The sequence below is a fragment of the Notechis scutatus genome, chromosome 4 (assembly GCF_049901735.1).
Source record: "Notechis scutatus isolate UNSWTSFEM ecotype Mainland chromosome 4, rNotScu1.2, whole genome shotgun sequence".
NCBI lineage: Eukaryota > Metazoa > Chordata > Lepidosauria > Squamata > Elapidae > Notechis > Notechis scutatus.
Genome location: NC_142012.1, coordinates 65682100 through 65701176, shown reverse-complemented (window position 1 = coordinate 65701176; position 19077 = coordinate 65682100). Strand labels below are relative to the sequence as shown.

Sequence of the window (19077 nt, the reverse complement as noted above, 5' to 3'; positions counted from 1 at the left end):
CGATTCACTTAACCATTCTGGCAAGGAAAGTCGTAAAACGGGACAAAACTCACCTCTCGATTAACAACATAAATTTTGGGCTCAATTGTGGTCATAAGTTGAGGACTACCTGTAGTCAAAGGGTGTAAATATAGAGTCGAGGCTTTCCCATCCCTCGTGGTTTCCTTTTTCGCAGAGTTTTGCTAATGAGCTTCAGGGAAATCCAGAGTGAATCCAGAAATAACGTGATACCGTATGACCTGCTGTTACTGCATAATAGGGGAACTTCTAACTCGACGGAGTAGTGTGATATTTTGTACTTGCAGTCTTGTTCTCATCCATGGGCTTGACCTGGATTATAGTATTGAGCAACAATTACTACTCATTGAGCAGAAGTGTAAGTCCAAGAGGATCCCCACTAGTGGTGGGATTCAATTTTGTTTTTTTTTACTACCAGTTCTGTGGGCATGGCTTGGTGGGCGTGGCAGGGGAAGGATACTGCAAAATCCCCATTCCCACCCCACTAACCTGCTTTCCAGCTCCGTTTTCCTGTGCAGGGCAAAAAAACAAGACCGAACCAATCAGCTGGGACTCGGGAGGCAGAGAATAAATGGGGGCGGGGCCAGTCAGAGGTGGGATTTGCCGGTTCTCCGAACTACTCAGAATTTCCGCTACCGGTTCTCCAGAACTGGTCAGAACCTGCTGAATTCCACCTCTGATCCCCACGTTGTGCAACTTTGTGCAGTATCCTTGAATAGGGAAGTACAATCCCATCACAGGCTAAAGATGGCATATTCCAAGCCCCAGGCATCCCTAATATCCACAACCACTTAGCCTTGGTAGGATTCAGTCAGGGACAATTCCTACCCATTCAGTCTCAGAGCTCTGGGGAAGAGCTTTGACAACCTCACTTAGCTGGACTGGAGTCCTAATATATTGAACCCAAGAATGGTGGATTATCTCATTCAATAATTTCCGGTAGATACTAAAAAGTGGATATAAAGTGTCAAGCCATAATGCAACCCACAAAAGTAGGTATTCCTTCTGCAGCCGATATCACCTGGGATTTATCCTGCAGGAAAGAAAAGAATTACAAGTACTCCTTGACTTATGACCATTCATTCAGTGACTGTTCAAGGTGCTGAACAAATGGTGGTTACACCAGACTCAGAGTTCCAGTTGTCCCAGCATTCCCACGGTCATGTGATTCTGACCTGGACATTTGGCAACTGGTTCACACTTATGACCTGTTGTAGCACCCCATGATCATGTGATGCCATTTGCAATCTTCCCTACTGGCTCCTAAAAAAAGGTCCAGGTCACTGGGTGGTGTAAGTTCTTACCCAGATAGTATTTTTCAGCCTCTCTTCACTCGTGCTATATTTGTAGCGCCCATGTCGGAGTCTGAATCTGCGGGGGAAGATGAGCTGTAACAAGAGCTTGCAGAAATTGAGAGGGTGGCTCCGTTGGCCTTGGAGGAAACTGGGGAAGGGCAGAGTCAGTCCAAGCAAGGCTTTTCTGAATTAGTAAGACCTGAAGACGAGGAGCAGGAAATACAGAGTTCAGGATAAGAGCAAGGACTACCCCCTCCCGATCCGAGAACAAGGAGAGAAGAGAGAAGGTGAGATCAACGCAGTTTGAGCCAGCTATGAGGGAGGAGAGTGTTTCACCCCTTTCACAAGACACACCTGGGGACTGAGATGTAAGGAGGTTCTGGTGGGACTTCCGGTTTGGCATTGTTGCGGGCCATTTGTAGGAAGCGGGGCTCTACAAACCTAGGCTGAACCCTCATTGTTGGGGGCCCTTAAAGTGCTAAAGTCATCCTGAAGGGGTGATAAAGAAAGGAGGGGTGTCTTGCGGATTGCAGAGAGTGGCAACTGTCCTGATGATCCGAGGCTTACCCTCCCATCCAACATCGAAGAGGTGAGGCAGCCATTATGGCCCTCCATGAAGCTGGAACAATCAAAGAAAGAAATGTGCTGGAGTGGTATGTGAACAGTGGACTGGATCTTGATGAGGTGATTTTTCAACTTCTACATTAGAGAAAAGAAAAGAAACTCCGAAAAGATAGACTCTTTAAAGTGGTAAAAAAGCAGCGAATAAATACCTAGAGAAAGATTGCACACCAGAAAGAAAGTGAACCTAAGAGAGAATATAAAACTCTTTAAAATACAGAAAGACTGGACTTGAATATTTTATTGGCAATATTTTGAAAAGGCATTTTAAAATGCTGGAAACTTTTGGTTGATTTTTGGGCAAACCTGCTTGAATAATATCAGAAATTGATTTTTAGCTTTAAATCAGATATAACATTGGAAACCTAGGTGATGGTGCCATCTTTTGGTGAAAGAAAGGACTACACCATATTTTTACGAGTGGAAACATCCTTGAAGTAACATCTGGGAGACTGTTTTGCTTTCTTTTTTCTCTTTGGATAATGTCTGATATCTATTTGCTTTATGGCTAAGAAGGCGAAAAATTTGATATTTTTGAAGATTGCTAAGTAGAGTGACTTACAAATACCTTGGAATTATTACTGAAACTAAAGAGTTGACTATGTTATGAAAATATGGTAAAACCTGTTGAATCATCTAAGACTATAAATGTTGTCTGATAACTGTATAAAGAGATGGAAGAAGGAACATTAAAGGGGAAAAAAAGACTTATTGGGAAACTTGGATGAAGTATACTGACTGTTGGAGGATTACAAAGAACAATAAATACTATGCATCCTGAGGAATGATTTTGGGACTGGGAGAATTGTTTTAATACTGCCTTTTTGGTGTTGCAGACAACAGGGACTTTGGGACTTTGGTAGATTATTCAGTAACTTTGTGACTAAAAGAAGACAAAATGCTTCAACAGGGAAAATAAATACATTTCAAAAAGAAATATTATTGATGTTTCAAAGTATTCATGGAACCAAAACAAAGAACCACAGAGAGGTAAAGGATTTGATACATGATATAGTTGTGAGACCAGAAAAAGTTCAGCAAATAACAATGGAAAATCTATTTATTTTTATTTTATTTTATTTTATTTCTTTTTACTTGTCAATTGCTTACAAGATAATAGGTATAAGTAAAAACATAGTTATGAATACATGGATACATATAAGAAAAATTAAAAAATGAAAAAGAAACAATAGGACGGGGACAGTAGGCACGTTGGTGCGCTTATGCACGCCCCCTACAGACCTCTTAGGAAAGCGGTGAGGTCAATAGTAGACAGTCTAAGATTAAAATTTTTGGGGTTTGGGGAAAAAAATCACAGTCAGGTAGAGTATTCCAGACATTGACCACTCTGTTGCTGAAGTCGTATTTCCTGCAATCAAGTTTGGTGCGATTAACCTTGAGTTTGTATCGTTTGCTCTTGTGTTGTTATGGTTGAAGCTGAAGTATTCATTGACATGTAGGACATTGCAATGTATGATTTTATATGCTATACTTAGATTGGACCAAAGGTGGCGTAGTTGTAGGTTTTCTAGGTCTAGAATTTCAAGTCTGGTGGCATAAGGTATTCTGCAATGAGTAGAGGAGTGGAGAATTCTTCTTGTGAAATATTTCTGGACTTTCTCAACTGTGTTAATATCAGATATGTAATGTGGGTTCCAGACTGATGAGCTGTATTTGAGTATTGGTCTAGCAAACATTTTGTATGCTCTAGTTATTAGGGTAATATTACCAGAGAAAAAGCTACGTAAGATTAAGTTAACAACTCTTAACGCCATTTTGGCTATGTAGTTACAGTGGGCTCTAGTAACTCTGGAAATCTAAGAGAAAATAGAAAAAAACGAGGAGATAGAGCTGATAAACAACAAATGCATCAAAAAGACAAGGAGAAGGCAGAGATAATTAAAATGGATGAAATAGACAAAGCAGACTATGCATTAAGAGCTCAAAAAATAGAATTTGATAAACTAAAAGATATTCCAGAAGTGGGGATAGAGACACTGATAGATGTAGTGAAGGTTTGGCAGCAAGAGATAGAAGTAGAGATACAGGGAATATTTACATTAAATATGAATAATGTATGGATATATAAAATACCAAGGAAGGAGTATGGAAAGCATGCCAAAAAAATAAATAATAATTGAAATACTAAAATGAGCAAGAGATGATGGATAAAAATAGAATACTTATTAATATAAGATTTGTATTAAGAAGACTTAGAGGTAGAAATTAGAGGGAAAATATTGGTACGTATATTCTTATATAATATTTTAAAACTAATATTAGATGACTAGATCAGAGGTTGAAAGATGATGGTATTATGTATACTTAAATAGTGTCACTGTTAGTAATGTGTATTAAAATGCTGAATAATTAAATGATGAAGGATTATATACATGGTGGAGTAAATACAATACTAACAACTTTTAATTGTAATATTTAAAATGTTACTATAATGATAGGAATTTTATTAATGTATTTTATACAAAATCCCAAGGAAGGAATATGGGAAATATTCCAAAAATCAACAAGAAGTGAAATATTAAAACAGACAAGAGATGATGGATAGAATTAGAATATCTACTAATATAAGATTTGTGTTATTAAGATTTAGAATAGAGGTAGAAATTAGAAAGGGGGGAAAATATTATGCATATTTCTATATAATATTCTAAAATGAGTATGTAAAAGAAAGGATCAGAAGTTGAAAGATTAGTATATTATGTATAATGTTATTATAATGTGAGGATGATTAATGTAACCAAGATTATTAAAATTGTCAATATTATTACTATTATTTGGTATCAAAACTAAGGATACCCAGATGCCATACTGTTCATACATACTCTGGTTACTGTTTTGCCAACCTGGCTTATTGGCTTGCTGGCCCTGATTGCTGTGTGGCTAACCTGGCTTACTGGACTACTTGCAGTCAGAAGCTTCTGAAAGTGCGTGTGAGAGCTTTGCTTCAGGACTTGTAGTGAAAGTGGGGGTGTTTGGAGATGTTTGGGGGCACAATAAAAGGAAGTTAGACCTGTTCTCTGGTTGTGTTGCTTTCGTGCCACGTCCTGGGTCATCCCTGCTACTTTCACATCCTCTCCAACTTGAACCACACCCCATTATAACCTCACACTCCATTCCTGGCCTACAGTATACCTCTCACATACCCACCGCAACCCACACTATGCCTCTCACACAGGCCCACACTCTTGTGAATGCTCCCTGACCTGCACTTCTCATGCACTCTCTCCAATCCATGCCACAGTCTCGCATTCTCACAACCCTTCCCTGAACCTCCCTTGTGATGTCCCACACCGTCTCCACATCTCCCTTCCACACTTTCATTCCCTCTTGCAGTTGTCAGCAGCCACTTACGTGGCAACCTGTATTTACAAATTCCTTCAGATTCCCCGCTGAGTTTGGTTGCTTTGGAAGCTGGTCGGAAGTTTTGTTACCTAATAACTATAGGTTAATGTTCTGACCCAAGCCATGTTCAAATGAAACAAACACAAAGTATGTATAAAAGCAACCCTTTTTAATGCGGTGTTGTGAATTCTGTTCATTCACAGCCAAGAGTCATTCAAAACGAATAGTCCCAGATAAGTGCAAGCCCTTTCAAGGTTGAGAAAGGCTGCCAAGTACAAAAGACTAATTGCAGATAAATATCCAAAGCCAGAAGTTTTAAAAAAACAAATTGGAATAAGCAGGGTTTCAATGAGAACTCTGAATAGAAAAAAACTTCTTTGCTTCCTGCAAAGAAGCCAACCCCGAAGGCTGGCTTTTATCTCTTATGGGAGGGGCCATCACCTTCCAGCCTTACTGCCGAGTCACCCGTACTGAGCAGCCCTGCGCGCACACGCACTGAGCACAGGCTTCCCGGTCGCTCTTCATCTGCTGCCAGACTCCACAACCTCCGAAGGCAGCACCCCACTCTCCAATAGTCCTGGCCCCATCCCTGCATCACACGCAGGCTCCTCGTCCGAGTCCTCGCTGTCAGAGACCTCAGCCGTCCACATCTGCTGCCGGAGAACCACAACAGTTAATTACAGTAGCCAGGACTTCAGGACCTCTGAGCCATGCACTAAGTAGTGCAGACAACTTAGAGACTTAAATTCTTGTCCCAATTCTGCCATAAGTCAAGGACTATCTGTACCAAAAAAAACAATGCTCCCCCAACTCCCAATCTCTAGAGCCAATCCAGATGTTGATGCTATCAAAAGTTGCTGAGAAATCAGAGAGTACAAGAATGGTTATGCTACCTCCCTCTTGTCAATGCCTTAGATTATCTATTTTATAGAATTCTATTCTAAATCCCAGACTGAAAACCAGATTGAAATTGCAGGTAGACGTATACTAAGAGCATGTTGTGGGAGCAACTCAATTTATTTTGACAGAAGATCCTTTTGGATGAGATGGGAACATGTCAAAGCACCTATGTGATTGATTCCCAGCAGTGGTGGGATTCAAACATTTTCTACTACCGGTTCTGTGGGTGTGGCTTGGTGGGCGTGGCTTGGCTTGGTGGGCATGACAGGGGAAGGATATTGCAAAATCCCCCTTCCCTCCCCACCCCACTAACCTGCTTTCCAGCTCCGTTCTCCTGTGCAGGGCAACAAAAGAAGACCCAGCCGATCAGCTGGGACTCGGGAGGCAGAGAATAAATGGGGGCTGGGTCAGTCAGAGGTGGTATTTGCATTGGTTGTCCAGAACTGGTCAGAACCTGCTGAATACCACCTCTTATTCCCAGGTTCCTTATACTGTATGCTTTACCTTTCATAATTTATGGTAAAGACTCCAGTTGAATTGTTGAATTGAAATAATATTGAAAGAGAAAGCAGGCCATACGTTCTAAGTTTTTCTGCTTTTTTCTAAAAAGCACTTCTATGTCTGTAGACGCTTTATGAAGAGCAATATATCAGTATGGTGGAAAGAAAAAAAATCAGAAATCTGGTAGCACCTTTTACCCTTATCCTGCCCCAATTTAAATCCTACATCAGCTTAGCCATTCTGAGAGCTATGGCTCACAACAGCTTATGCCTTTTAATAAAAGTTGTAAACTGGAAAAGGTGCTCTAACACTGTCCCCAAACAACTTAAACTCCTCAAAATGCAAGTGAAGTTTGGGTCATGAATAAATAGCGCTCTGTATATGCTTTAGATAGTGCTACTATGGGCACTAGGGCATTTAATGGTTTGCTGCTACTGAACAAGGAGCATTTTAAATATATCTACCTACTACTGCTATGTCTATAAATTATATTTGAATGTCAACTGTTAATTTTAGTTAATAATTTAAATTTCATGTTCTAGTAAACCTCAGGGTGCGACAATTTGTTTCTAAAACCATTTACCTGTTAACAGCCTTTTGGTGTGAAATGCTGTGTTGTACAGATGTCAGTTCGTATTTTTAGCTTTCTTTATGCCACCCACCCATTACAGCTGTTTATGTTGACTCACATGTCCTTGAAAGACATTCACAAGTATAATTGCATGAATTTTTGCTTGAAGCATCTCTGTATCTTTGCATCAGTTCAACAAACGTACGGGAATCTGACAGGTTTCTTTTTAATCTAGTCGTGTAGGAAAGAATGAATTAGAATCCTTACTAACCAGTTCAAGTTCTCTCAGTTGTGTTTATGTTTAAAATGAGAAAAAATTGTTACATTCAATTTTTCAAATATGGTTTAGAAAGACTTCTGACAGTAGAAAGCCATAAAAAGTTTAATATAAGGAAAAAACGAAGTTGTCTTAAGCTAATGGAAGCCAACAAAAGTGTTTCATTATTATGAAGGCCTTATATGTGATGCTATGCCATGATAATCTTTCATAAAATCTGCTGGAATTTCTGATCCTGTAGGTATTCTGTCCCCTAGATAAGTAAGTTATATATTTTCTGAATCTATCAATATTGGATCCTGATACAGTAATAAAGAGACTGTCAGTGATATTCCTGGGTATCATGCCATAAAATGTTAGAGTAATATTGAACAAAGATTTACAAAGCATTTTGTGGCTTTGTTTTAAGGGGAGAAAACTGCTTAATTTGATAGCTGATTACTTTTTTTAATACATCTATTACAGTAGCTATTCTCAAAGCAAAATAAGTGTGAAATTGTAAACTATCAGAGGGGCAGCCAAAGAAATAATAATTAGCCAATGTATCAAACTCTAGTGAAAATTACAAGGCTCTCGTTTTAAAATTCTAGTTGCAATTTTCTATTATATTCACATCCAAATACATTTTTTTACCTATCTGAAAGATGTTTGATGGTCCAATGCAGGAGTGAGCTGCTGGCGACTCGTAGGGACTCAGGTGAAACCCTAGCTAAGACTATGGGGCTTGGCAAGCCCCCAAATCCCACTCCTGGCTGGCCCCGCTTCGCCACACCCAACCCCACCTTATAGATCCACCCACTCGCCTCATCTCCTTTGGACACTTGCGTCTGGCTCCCTCGCTCCTTTGCCAGCCTGGTCCCACACGGCCCAACTCCAGCATCCTCGCTCCTTTAGTAAGTTGCCACGGCCCGTGGGGGGGGGGCAGTGAGGCTCCGACGGCCTTTACAGGCCAGGCCCAGCACTGGGGTTCCGCGTGCACCTGCCACATGAGGCCTGAGGCTCAGCGGGGTGCAGTGTCTTTGATGGCTGCCTTTTGGGCTTGCTACATTCTGGGGGGGGGGGAACGGGACTGTGGGGTGGGGAATGCAACAGGAGCATATCTTGTGGTGCCGTTTCCTGAGGCGGAGAGAAGTTCTTCTCTTGCTGAGCGCAAGTGCTTCCTCCAAGTCCTCATGCTTTCCTTGGTCACACAGGGAGACACGTTGAAGTGACTGAGACGCCGGGCTGGCCTGGCTGCTTGTCTCCACCACTTTTGTTGCCGCCTCCATGGGCTGCACAAGACGCTGCGAGAGCTCTCGCAATGTCTTGTGCAGCCCAGTACGAGCTCTGCACAGTGACCGCTATTCGTGGCCACTGGCAACAGCAGCAGCGGCGGCTGAGTTGGGCTCAGAGCAGAGCCGCGGAGAGCAGGTTGCGAACAACTGATGGGCGGCAGCGGGGAGCTGGTCCTAGTGTCACCATTGCCGCTGAGCTGCTGCCGAGCCCGCTGCACCCCCGCCCCCAGGTGTAGCGAGCCCAGTCTTAATGGCCGATTAAAGGTGGGGGGGCGGCAAACTCAGCTCTGCCGCTAACATAGAGGCAGAGCTAAGTTTCCTCCCACCTTTAATGGGCCATCATCAAGGATTGAGCCAGCCTTTTGTTCTTGCAAAGCTACTATAATGGGCTTTTAGTTTTAAATACTTTTGCAAAGTAGTGGCAGGGAGCAACTTTACCAGTTTTATCAGATTTAGCAGATTAACAGAGTTGGAAGGGACCTTGGAGGTCATCTGGTCCAACCCCCCCACCCCCCACCCAAGCAGGAGACCCTACACCATTTCTGACAAATGGCAGTTTAGTCTCTTTTTGAAAGCCTCCAGTGATGAAGCTCCCACAACTTCTGAAGGCAAAGCTGTTCCATAGGTTGATTGTTCTGTCAGAAAATCCTTCCTTATTTCTATGTTGAATCTCTCCTTGTTCAGTTTCCATCCATTATTCCTTGTCTGGCCTTCAGGTAACTTGGAAAATAGCTTGACCTCTTCACTTGTTTTAGTCTCCAGTATCCTGGTTGCTCTCCTCTGCACTTTTTCTAGAGTCTCAACATCTTTTTCATAGTGTGGTGACCAAAGCTGGATGCAGTACTCTAGGCATGGTCTTGCTAAGACTTTAGTTTATAGAGTGGTATTAGTACCTCGCTTGATCTTGATTCAGGGGTGGGATTCTACCAGTTCGCACCTATTCGCTAGAACCGGTTGTTAGCATTCTAATCAGTTCAGAGAACCAGTTGTTAGAAGAAATTACTGACTTAATCCTGTAAGGAAGGCAGGAAGGAAACATTCTGGGGTTGCTTACAGAAACTGCCTCTCCGTTGACCCTTATTACATTCTTGGCAGGACTAGACTTCCTGTCTCAGGAACATCTCTGGAGTTTTTTTCCCCCTCCTTTGCTGGTACTTTGCTTGTGTAGAGTGACCATTCAAAGTTACAATGGCACTGAAAAAAGTGACTTATGACCATTTTTCACACTTACGACTGTTGCAGCATCCCCACAGTCATGAGAGGCCAGGCGAGGAGATGCATGCCTCGATGTGAGTGATATTGAGTTGGCCATGCCCAGCCAATAACATGACCACCAAACCACGTCCACCCAGTCACATGACCACCAAGCCACACCCACCAACCAAGCCATGCCCACAGAACCGGTTGTTAAAAAATTTGAATGCCACCCCTGTCTTGATTGTATTCCTCTGTTAATGCAACTTAGGATTGCATTGGCTTTTTGGCTACCTCTGCACACTAGTGACTCATATTTAGCTGGTTGTCCACTAAGACACCAAGATCCTTCTGACAGTCATTGCTATTAAGCCTGGTTTCACCTAGTCTTTTATTTAAGTATTAAATTAAATGCACAAAATAATAAACAACTTGTTGGTGTATATCTTTTTTGAGGTAATTAGGGCAAAGAAGCCAGGTCGAGTTAGCCACTCCCACCCAGTCACATGACCACCTGATCACATGGCTACCCAATCACATGATCACCTAGCCAGTCATTAGGGCAGAGAACCCCTTGCTAAAAAATGTGAAGCCCACCCCTGGTCCAATGAATAGCATACCTGAGCTTATTTCTCAGGTAACAATGATTGTAAGCTGCCCATAATCACCTCATTTGATTATTAAATCATATGTTTCATAAATATAAAACAAACAGATAAAACCCACAGATAAAACCCACTTGCAGTTTTTTGCAAGCACTACAAAATGAATTTTTCCAAATGAGATAATATATGAAACTATAACTTAAATGTGACTTCCCAATCCTAACCTTCTTTGATAAGTTTTAAGTATGCTATGCAAGCAATTTCCTAGACCACAGGTGTCAAACTTACCGTGTCACGTTTCCATCACCTGATGTTTCGCTATGTTTTTCCCTTTCGTGGAGCTGAGGTAGGCATGGCCTGGACGTGACGGATCTGGCCTGTGGGCCACCATTTTAACACCCCTGTCTAGACTGCATCCCTACTCACTAAAATGAAGAAATTATAGAGAAGCAAAGCAGCTGTACATGGATATCATGGATATCCTGATCAATTCCTGATTCAATTGTCAACACACAGCCTAAAATTTAAAGAAATAGTCGTGTTACTGCTGTCCTGTTCAGTCAATTCTTTATCCCTACACATGATGGGTAAAGGTTCAAAACAGAATTAAGATTGAAGCATGGTAAGAATTTACCTATCAGTTATATAATTACTTAACCCCTTACAGGCTGCCTTAGACTTAGAAGTTCCTTTTTTTTTTTTTTACCTTTCCTGATGATACTGACTTCTTTAATTTTGGTTATTGTAGGTACTACTCCCAGCAGCTAGTTTGTTGCAGCTGCAGGATGTAAAAAAAGGTTGCTGTGATTTTTTGGAAACTCAGCTTCATCCTACCAACTGTTTGGGTATTCAAGCATTTGCTGATATGCATGCCTGCATTGAGCTTCTGAATAAGGCCAACACATACACAGGCAAGTGGAGGTTCAATTCTAAAAATTAGGATTGTGGTATTATTTTTAACATTGGAGAAAGCCCTTCCGTAATACTCACATGAAAAAGAACGTAAATTAAACAGAGAAATTAAAGTTGTAAAGATAACAAACCAAAATTGTTTTATGATTTGATATTAGCAAAGCAGCCAAGAGGCTGAATAAATTTCAAAAGCTAAATTTTATGATTAAAATAGATATTTAAACAAAGCAGTATTAAATCTTTGACAACTGGCACCTTTTTTCCCTTTCTCAGAATATTAATGTAGTAATACAATAGTAGGATTCAATTTGCCAGAATAAAGAAAAGAATTATTGTTAACGTGGCAATTCAATAGACAGTGATTTAGTTTCCCAGAATACTTCAGCTATAATAGCAATAATACAGCAAATGCAACTAAATTTTTATCTGTCCAGCTACCATTTCTGAGAAATACTCTTTTGCATTGTACTGTCAAGGGCCTGTATTGAGAATTATTCCCCTTGTATTAATCATGCAGGGGTGGGATGCTACTGGTTTGGCCCGGTTCTATAGAACCGGTAGCTCTGAAGAGCAGCAGACACCAAACTGGTTCGGTGCAACGACCTTTTGGTCATTTGGTCTACTCGCCCACCTGGGCTCTTGGCTGTCCTTTATTTCCTGCTTTTTCAACCTCAGCTGCTTTGTGCAGCACAGCTGAGGTTGAAAAAGCAGGAAAGAAGAGGATTTTCAAACACTGCACCTGCGCGCAGCGCTTGTCAGCTATCCGGGTGGCACAGCTGATGTTTTTTGCAATTGCTTTACACACGCGCACAGCACGCACAAAACACACTCTGACCAAACCGGTAGTAACACCGGTTGAATCCCAGCCCTGTAACCATGTTATGTACGAGTGCATCTGTGGAGTTCACCTTATGGAAAACAATTTCAATACACTTTATTTCATATGTTAATTTTACAGATTACAAAATGTTCAGGCATGGAGTACTTTTTGTACTAATATTTCCAGTTATGGATTGGGTGTTAACGTCTTTCCTTTGAGAAAATATTGCATAGCAATTTGAGGCATTATTATGAAAATGAGATTCAGCAAATGGTGTTCTCTTCTAATATAGGTTTTCACCAATTATGCAATTTGGCACATAAGCCTTTATTTCTGCCGCAATGGGAGGTTGCACTGGCCCAGTTTAAGTAACCCCACCCAGATTATGCGAAGCATGTTTGGGCCAGTACCCACATAATCCTCTGTGGGTATCTATTTTCTTGAACTAGCAGACAAGAATGATAATTAGCAACACTGCATCCTCCCTAATAGTCAGCATATTCCATTCTTGCTTCTTCGAATTTGTTTGTTCCCAGATTTTTTTTTAACCAAAAAATAAACAGTTCCACCATGTTTCCATATCTCCTACATACATGGAAGCGCTGTTTTAGCTACTTATTTATTGGCATATATGCCCAAATACCAGAAATAGGGTGAATTGTGGAATTCTTTTCCACCGGATATCTGTGAAGCTCCTTCTCTTTCTTTCTTTTAAACAATGATTTGACACCATTGTACATCAACTGGCAACCTTTGGAATGGTGCTCATAAGCTTGTGAACACTTTTGAATGTTCAATATTGATACGTAAATATGATCTGAAACATGAACTGTTCCTCAACAAATTCTGAAACCTATTTACAGTATTTATTGAGGAAAGTAGTTTTTAAGCACTATCATATGTGATCAGCTTTATTTTGTTTGTATAATTTCTTGCGTGATTTTTCAGAATTGGAAGATCTGTTTTATTGGATATGGTTATTTTGCAATCCCATAGTCTAATGTTTGTTTGTTTGTTTGTTTATATTATGCCTTTATTATTTTTACAATTAACTTTTACAAATACAAGGTGGCAAACATATCTAACACCCCTTCCTCCTCCTATTTTCTTCACCAGAACCAGAATTCTGTGACATGGGTTAGGCTAAGAGATAGTGACTAGCCCAAAGTCACCCGCTTGGCTTTCATGACTGAGGCGGGACTTGAACTCACAATCTCCCACTTTCTAGCCTAGTGCTTTAACTACTAGGCCAAACTGCCTCTCAAATAATGTTAATGCCTTATTCATTTATTTTATAAATTTATATGATTTTATAGCTATCCACCACATGCAGGTGATTATGGGTGGCTTACAAAAACAAACCCATCAAACATAACCCTCCAGTACCCATGATTAAATTGTTAATCCCACTTACCATTAATATAGAATTCATCTATCGTGTTCGCTGATATTTGTTTGTATATGCTCTTGGTGTATATAACATGCTCAAATGTGCTGAAACAAAAAAGATAGGGTGTTCTAAAAGTCTTAATATAGTTCTGTACTAAGACTGTGGGACACCCTATATATAAAATAAGATTTATCTAGTCACTGCCATGATTTTAGTCTTTGAAACTTATTATGTATTACATCTTTCAAAAGGACGATCTAATTATCAGTCTTATTTTTCAAATGTAGTGACCTTATTTTAGAAATTATGTTGGTAGTTGCATACAAAGTCCAATTGGCTTTATAAATGAGATTTCCACGTTTTAAGTGACATTATTATTTCATAGACATAAGCTCTATATTCTAGCAATCATAATTAGAAAGAAAACTTTAATTTTTGTATTTCCTGAATCTCTGTAAGGATAAAATGCCTCCTTCATGCTGTTGCTGCAATTTATATGTTTACATTTTTTTTCTTGAAATAGAACAGCACTTTACTGAGGTTGTATTAGGTGATGAATTTCTCAGTCTTGGTGTAGAACAGGTGTGCAGCTTGATATCCAGTGACAAACTAACAGTAGCATCAGAAGAAAAGGTAATGTCTTCCTTATTTAGACATTGTGATATGTAATCATGTAGAGGTGTGCAATCTTTTTTAAATGCTAACGTTTAAAATTTGAAATTGAAATTGAGTGTTCTGTTCTTTTTTGATCTGATTACTCAGATGCTGTGTGGTTTGTTTGTTTTTTTGCCAAAAACATTCCAATATCAGAACAATTTCAGTAAGGTCAGAAGTGTCTAACTTTGGCTTAGAAATATTTTAATGCAAATGAAAATCTTGGAACCAAATTAGAAGGACCATTGTTGAAATATTTATCCATTTACAATATACTTTGATATGAGGATATAGGAGAAAGATCTTTGAATGTTTTTTTTCCCTTTCACTCCAGTCTGTTCAGATTTTTTTTCCAATTGTGGCTGCCAAAGCAAAAATCTGTGAAACACAAAAAATTAGGTGGAACTAGGGTTTCCTATCAATATTTATACTTTTAAACTCTTTTACTCTTCTACCTATATTATTATATAGTTGGTGATAATGCAGGAAACCCAACTATTAACCAATTAACTTCAACTATTAATAAGCTGATGGAGGTTCTAATATTTATCTCCTTCAGGTAAACCAATTGTGAAAAAAATAATCAGAGTCAAACTGTACAAACACTGCTAAATAGGTAAAAGAGTTTAAAAATATAAATACTGATAGGAAACCCTAGTTCCAGCTAATTCAGAAAAAGAATACATAGGAGGAAGGGAAATTAGATGTGTTGTTCTTTGTAATGCCAGAACTGGCTAGTTATTGTTACATTTTAAAACTTATTAATCTGGTCTAGATAAGTTAAAACTTTATATAACCAATATGTCTTCACTTCTAAGAGATGAATGGGTGGAGACAATGAAGAATTAGACAAGGCAGTTCTAGCTTTCTGTTGTTGGAAATGTTCCCCCTCTCTTTCAATCTGAATTCCAAAATGAGCAAAATATTAGAGTTCTCATTGTATCTGTCAAGCAAACTATATGCAGAACTCATAGTGTGTCTTTATTTTACACAAGGTATTTGAAGCAGTGATTGCTTGGGTTAACTATGACAAAAATGTGAGGCAAGAACTCATGGCACGTCTGATGGAACATGTTCGATTACCTTTGCTGTCAAAAGAATATTTGGTCCAGGTAATTAACTGGAGGCATTTCATTCATGGTCTTTTATTCCCTTGTCATACTGCAAGATTAAAGCTTGTATAATTGAGTAAACATAACAAAGGGTCGAGGCCTACTTGCCGCAAACAAACTCATCATAGCCAACTTGCCACCCAACAATTCAATTGTTGTATTAATCATTTCATTCAGTTACTTTTACTATTGGTGACCATATTTTCATTGATACTAGATAATATTCTTGTATTTCCCAATCAACTTTATTTTATTATTATTGGCCACGGTTCTATTAAAAATGTAACTTTTCTATTTGTTGAATTGTGCCATAGCAAGTTGTCTCGGAGCAAATTGGCCACAACGAGTTGGCCCATTCCGGATAATACAATTCCTCCAAATTGATGCTTTCTATAAAAGTTGGATCAACCTTTATAATCATACTAGGTCAGTGGTTGCCAACCAGTGGGCCGGGGACCACTGTTGGTCCGTGAGAAAATGTTGATGGTCCGCAGAGAAATGTCACCCCAAAACACCCCCCAAAGCAATTAATCCAGGCTACACGGGAACACAAGGCTGCGCCACCCACATGGCCTGCAGGAACACTAGGCTTGCGTCGCTTGCATTGCGAACAACACAAGCTAGTGAGGGGAGGGGGGAAGCACCTTGCCTGACCACTGGGCTGTTTCAGCTTCTTTCTTCTTCTGCTTTTGGCTGCACACAAGGAAAGCAGCAAAAGTCTTTCTTTCTCTCCCCCAAACTCCACCAGAAATGAGTCTTTGGGACTCTGCAGGGCATCCTGCTCCAAGAGGCTGCGCCAGCACGACAAGTCTCACAAAGACTCATTTTGGGGGGAATTTGGGGGAATTTGCTTCTGCTGCTTTCCTTGCATGAAACCAAAAGTCTCTCTCTCCCCCCCCCCCTCGAGAACAGAGCTGGAAACGGTGTCCTGTGATCCCAAATAAAGAATGATCGATTGGTAGGAAAAGGTGGGGGGGAATTTTCCTGCAGACTTTTTTGGGGATTTTCCCAGGATCTCTGGCCCGCAGGATTTAAAATTATGAGTTTTGTGGTCCCTGGGGTCCAAAAGGTTGGCGACCCCTGTACTAGGCAACTTGTGCCTTGTTGGATCATCATTTTGTAGATACCTCCTTATCGAAACAGAGAAGCAAAATGACCATATGTGATTAAAAAAACAGTGAGAGGGAAGCAACTTCCAATTTCCTATTGGCTTCCCCATTTAATTTCTTTGTAGGAACTTGACAATGAGTGTTGGAAACCTTTCCTTCCTTCCTTCCTTCCTTCCTCCCTCCCTCCCTCTGCCGTCATTTTTTCTTTCGCTACCTCCTCTCCCCACCTCCTCTTCCTTTCTTCACAAATAAAAAGATACATAGATTAGGTTGTCATTATCTCTGGTTTGTTTTCATTTAGCAATAATTGTTGGAAAAACAATTATTTTAAAGTTTTCACTGAACCAATTCAAAACTAATTACATGAAAGCTACATTCATGCAAATTAGTCAGTGTGTTCTTTCTTGCTAAGATTGCATCAATATGGCTAATTCACAGAGAGTTGAAGAAGAGATACTTGTTAAAAATAGCAGTGCATGTAAAGATTACCTAATTGAAGCAATGAAGTACCATTTGTTGCCACTTGAGCAAAGAGCATTGTTGAAGTCCACACGAACAAGGTTAAGAACACCTTCCTGTCTTCCAAAGGTAAGCGTGCCACTTATATATACTTCCTTTTTGAATTGCCTTGCGTTGTATGAAAAAAAATGTATGTGATTTAAGTCAGGGTCTCTTTTTTATTTTAAAATATGCATATAATTGAAATAAAATAGAGAATTATAGAGTTGGAAGAGCCATTATGTCAACAAGTCTTAATTTCCTGTTCAGTTAAAGCATACTTAAATCCATCTAGTAAAATGAATAAAGCAGGCAGAGAGTCTTGTTTGCATTCAGCTGCCTACAAAATGTTGCTGAGTTGTGTCAACGTTCTTGTTAACCTAGGACTTTACCTTTTATTTAAGAAAATTTGACAACGATCGTGTGCCATTTAACAGACTTAAATAGAGTTACAATTCATAAAGAAATGGCTCTCTTAACTAAGATGACTGCTATGTCAGAAAAGGAAGATATTCTCTCATTTTTTTCATTAGTGGAGATTCTTTGGGTATAGCATGTCTTTTTTTTTTCAAGGGCAAGTCAAAAAGGATTGCACCATATTCATAACTGCAGGGGTTTCCTTGAACCTTTTGAAGGCATCCTGAGTACTGCCAATCCGCGAAATGGAATAGTACTGTGGATAGGATTTTTTTTTTTTCATTTTCAGAGATTGTTCAGGTTCCTTCCCCCCATTTAATGCGTATCTAAGTTTATGATGTTGCATCTGTTAAAGGTGATGGTAGTGGTCGGAGGGCAAGCACCAAAGGCTATCCGCAGTGTGGAGTGTTATGATTTTAAAGAACAGCGATGGCACCAAGTAGCTGAACTGCCTTCCAGAAGATGCAGGGCAGGTAGGCCAACCCTTTTAAATTGCAAGCTTAAATCTATGCCAGCTCTTTCCTTTTTATTATATGATGGAATGTGTTTTATTGATTAGCCAACTGACCACATCAAACATGAGCATCAGCCACTGTAAAATGCAATAAAATACGATGGAGTGAAATAGAGGCAAAATAGCTACAGTGAGATTAAAAGGTAGAATAAAATAGAGCAGGCAAGATAAAGTGAAGATAAAAGAGTACGATTTTTTTTTTTTATAAAAAAAGTGTAAAGTAAAATGGAATAAGAAGAAGAGCTATTTCCTCTTTTTTAAAATATGGTCTGGCAGTCATGATATATGAAAAGACCTTTCTACTAGAACAGGACTCTTTTTTTTTTCTCCCCCCCAGGAGTTGTACACATGAATGGCCGTGTCTTTGCTGTTGGTGGCTTCAATGGCTCCTTGAGGGTTCGTACTGTGGAGTCTTACGATCCAGTAAAAAACAAGTGGACAAGCATTGCTAGCATGCAAGACAGAAGAAGCACTCTGGGCGCTGCCGTATTAAATGGGCTTCTATATGCTGTAGGAGGTTTTGATGGGAGTACAGGTATATACTTTTATATAGTGACATCATCACCATAAGCTCTTCTTTGTATAAGGCAGGAGCGACTAACCTTTTTTGGGCTCCTGTGCCAAAAATTGTGTGCGGGCTGGCGCGTCAGCGCCCAGAATGCAATGTGCACCCCACGCCCCTGTGCATGCGCGCACAATCTCCCCCGCCCCCTTGCCTGCACTGCGCGTCACAGCTGATTTTTGGCTGGTTTGAGGCCTTTTACGGCCTCCCAGAGGCTTGAAAAAAGCCTCTGCAGGCCGAATAGGCTCGTTTCGTCACTTCCTATAATACCGGAAGGGACAAAACGGGCCTATTCGGCCTGCAGAGGCTTTTTTCAAGCCTCTGGGAGGCCGTAAAAGGCCTCAAACCAGCCAAAAATCAGCTGTGAGGCGCGCACATGCGCAGTGAGGTAAGTTTGCCTGCGGCTCGCTTGGCTGGCACAAATGGCTCTGAGTGCCACCTGTGGCACGCGTTCCATCGATTTGCCATCA

The 19077-nt window shown here is 40.2% G+C and overlaps 1 protein-coding gene across 2 annotated transcripts in view; it reads left to right on the top strand.

Annotated features, from left to right (window-relative positions):
* The window catches only part of KLHL2 (kelch like family member 2), a 53825-nt gene that overhangs the window by 21092 nt on the left and 13656 nt on the right, over positions 1 to 19077 (top strand). For both annotated transcript variants that reach the window (XM_087963643.1, XM_026689230.2), the window contains exons 5-10: positions 11368 to 11530; positions 14265 to 14374; positions 15391 to 15507; positions 17055 to 17204; positions 17887 to 18004; positions 18383 to 18580. In XM_087963643.1, the coding sequence (XP_087819769.1) occupies positions 11368 to 11530; positions 14265 to 14374; positions 15391 to 15507; positions 17055 to 17204; positions 17887 to 18004; positions 18383 to 18580 (856 nt within the window). The remainder of the gene's footprint in view (positions 1 to 11367; positions 11531 to 14264; positions 14375 to 15390; positions 15508 to 17054; positions 17205 to 17886; positions 18005 to 18382; positions 18581 to 19077) is intronic.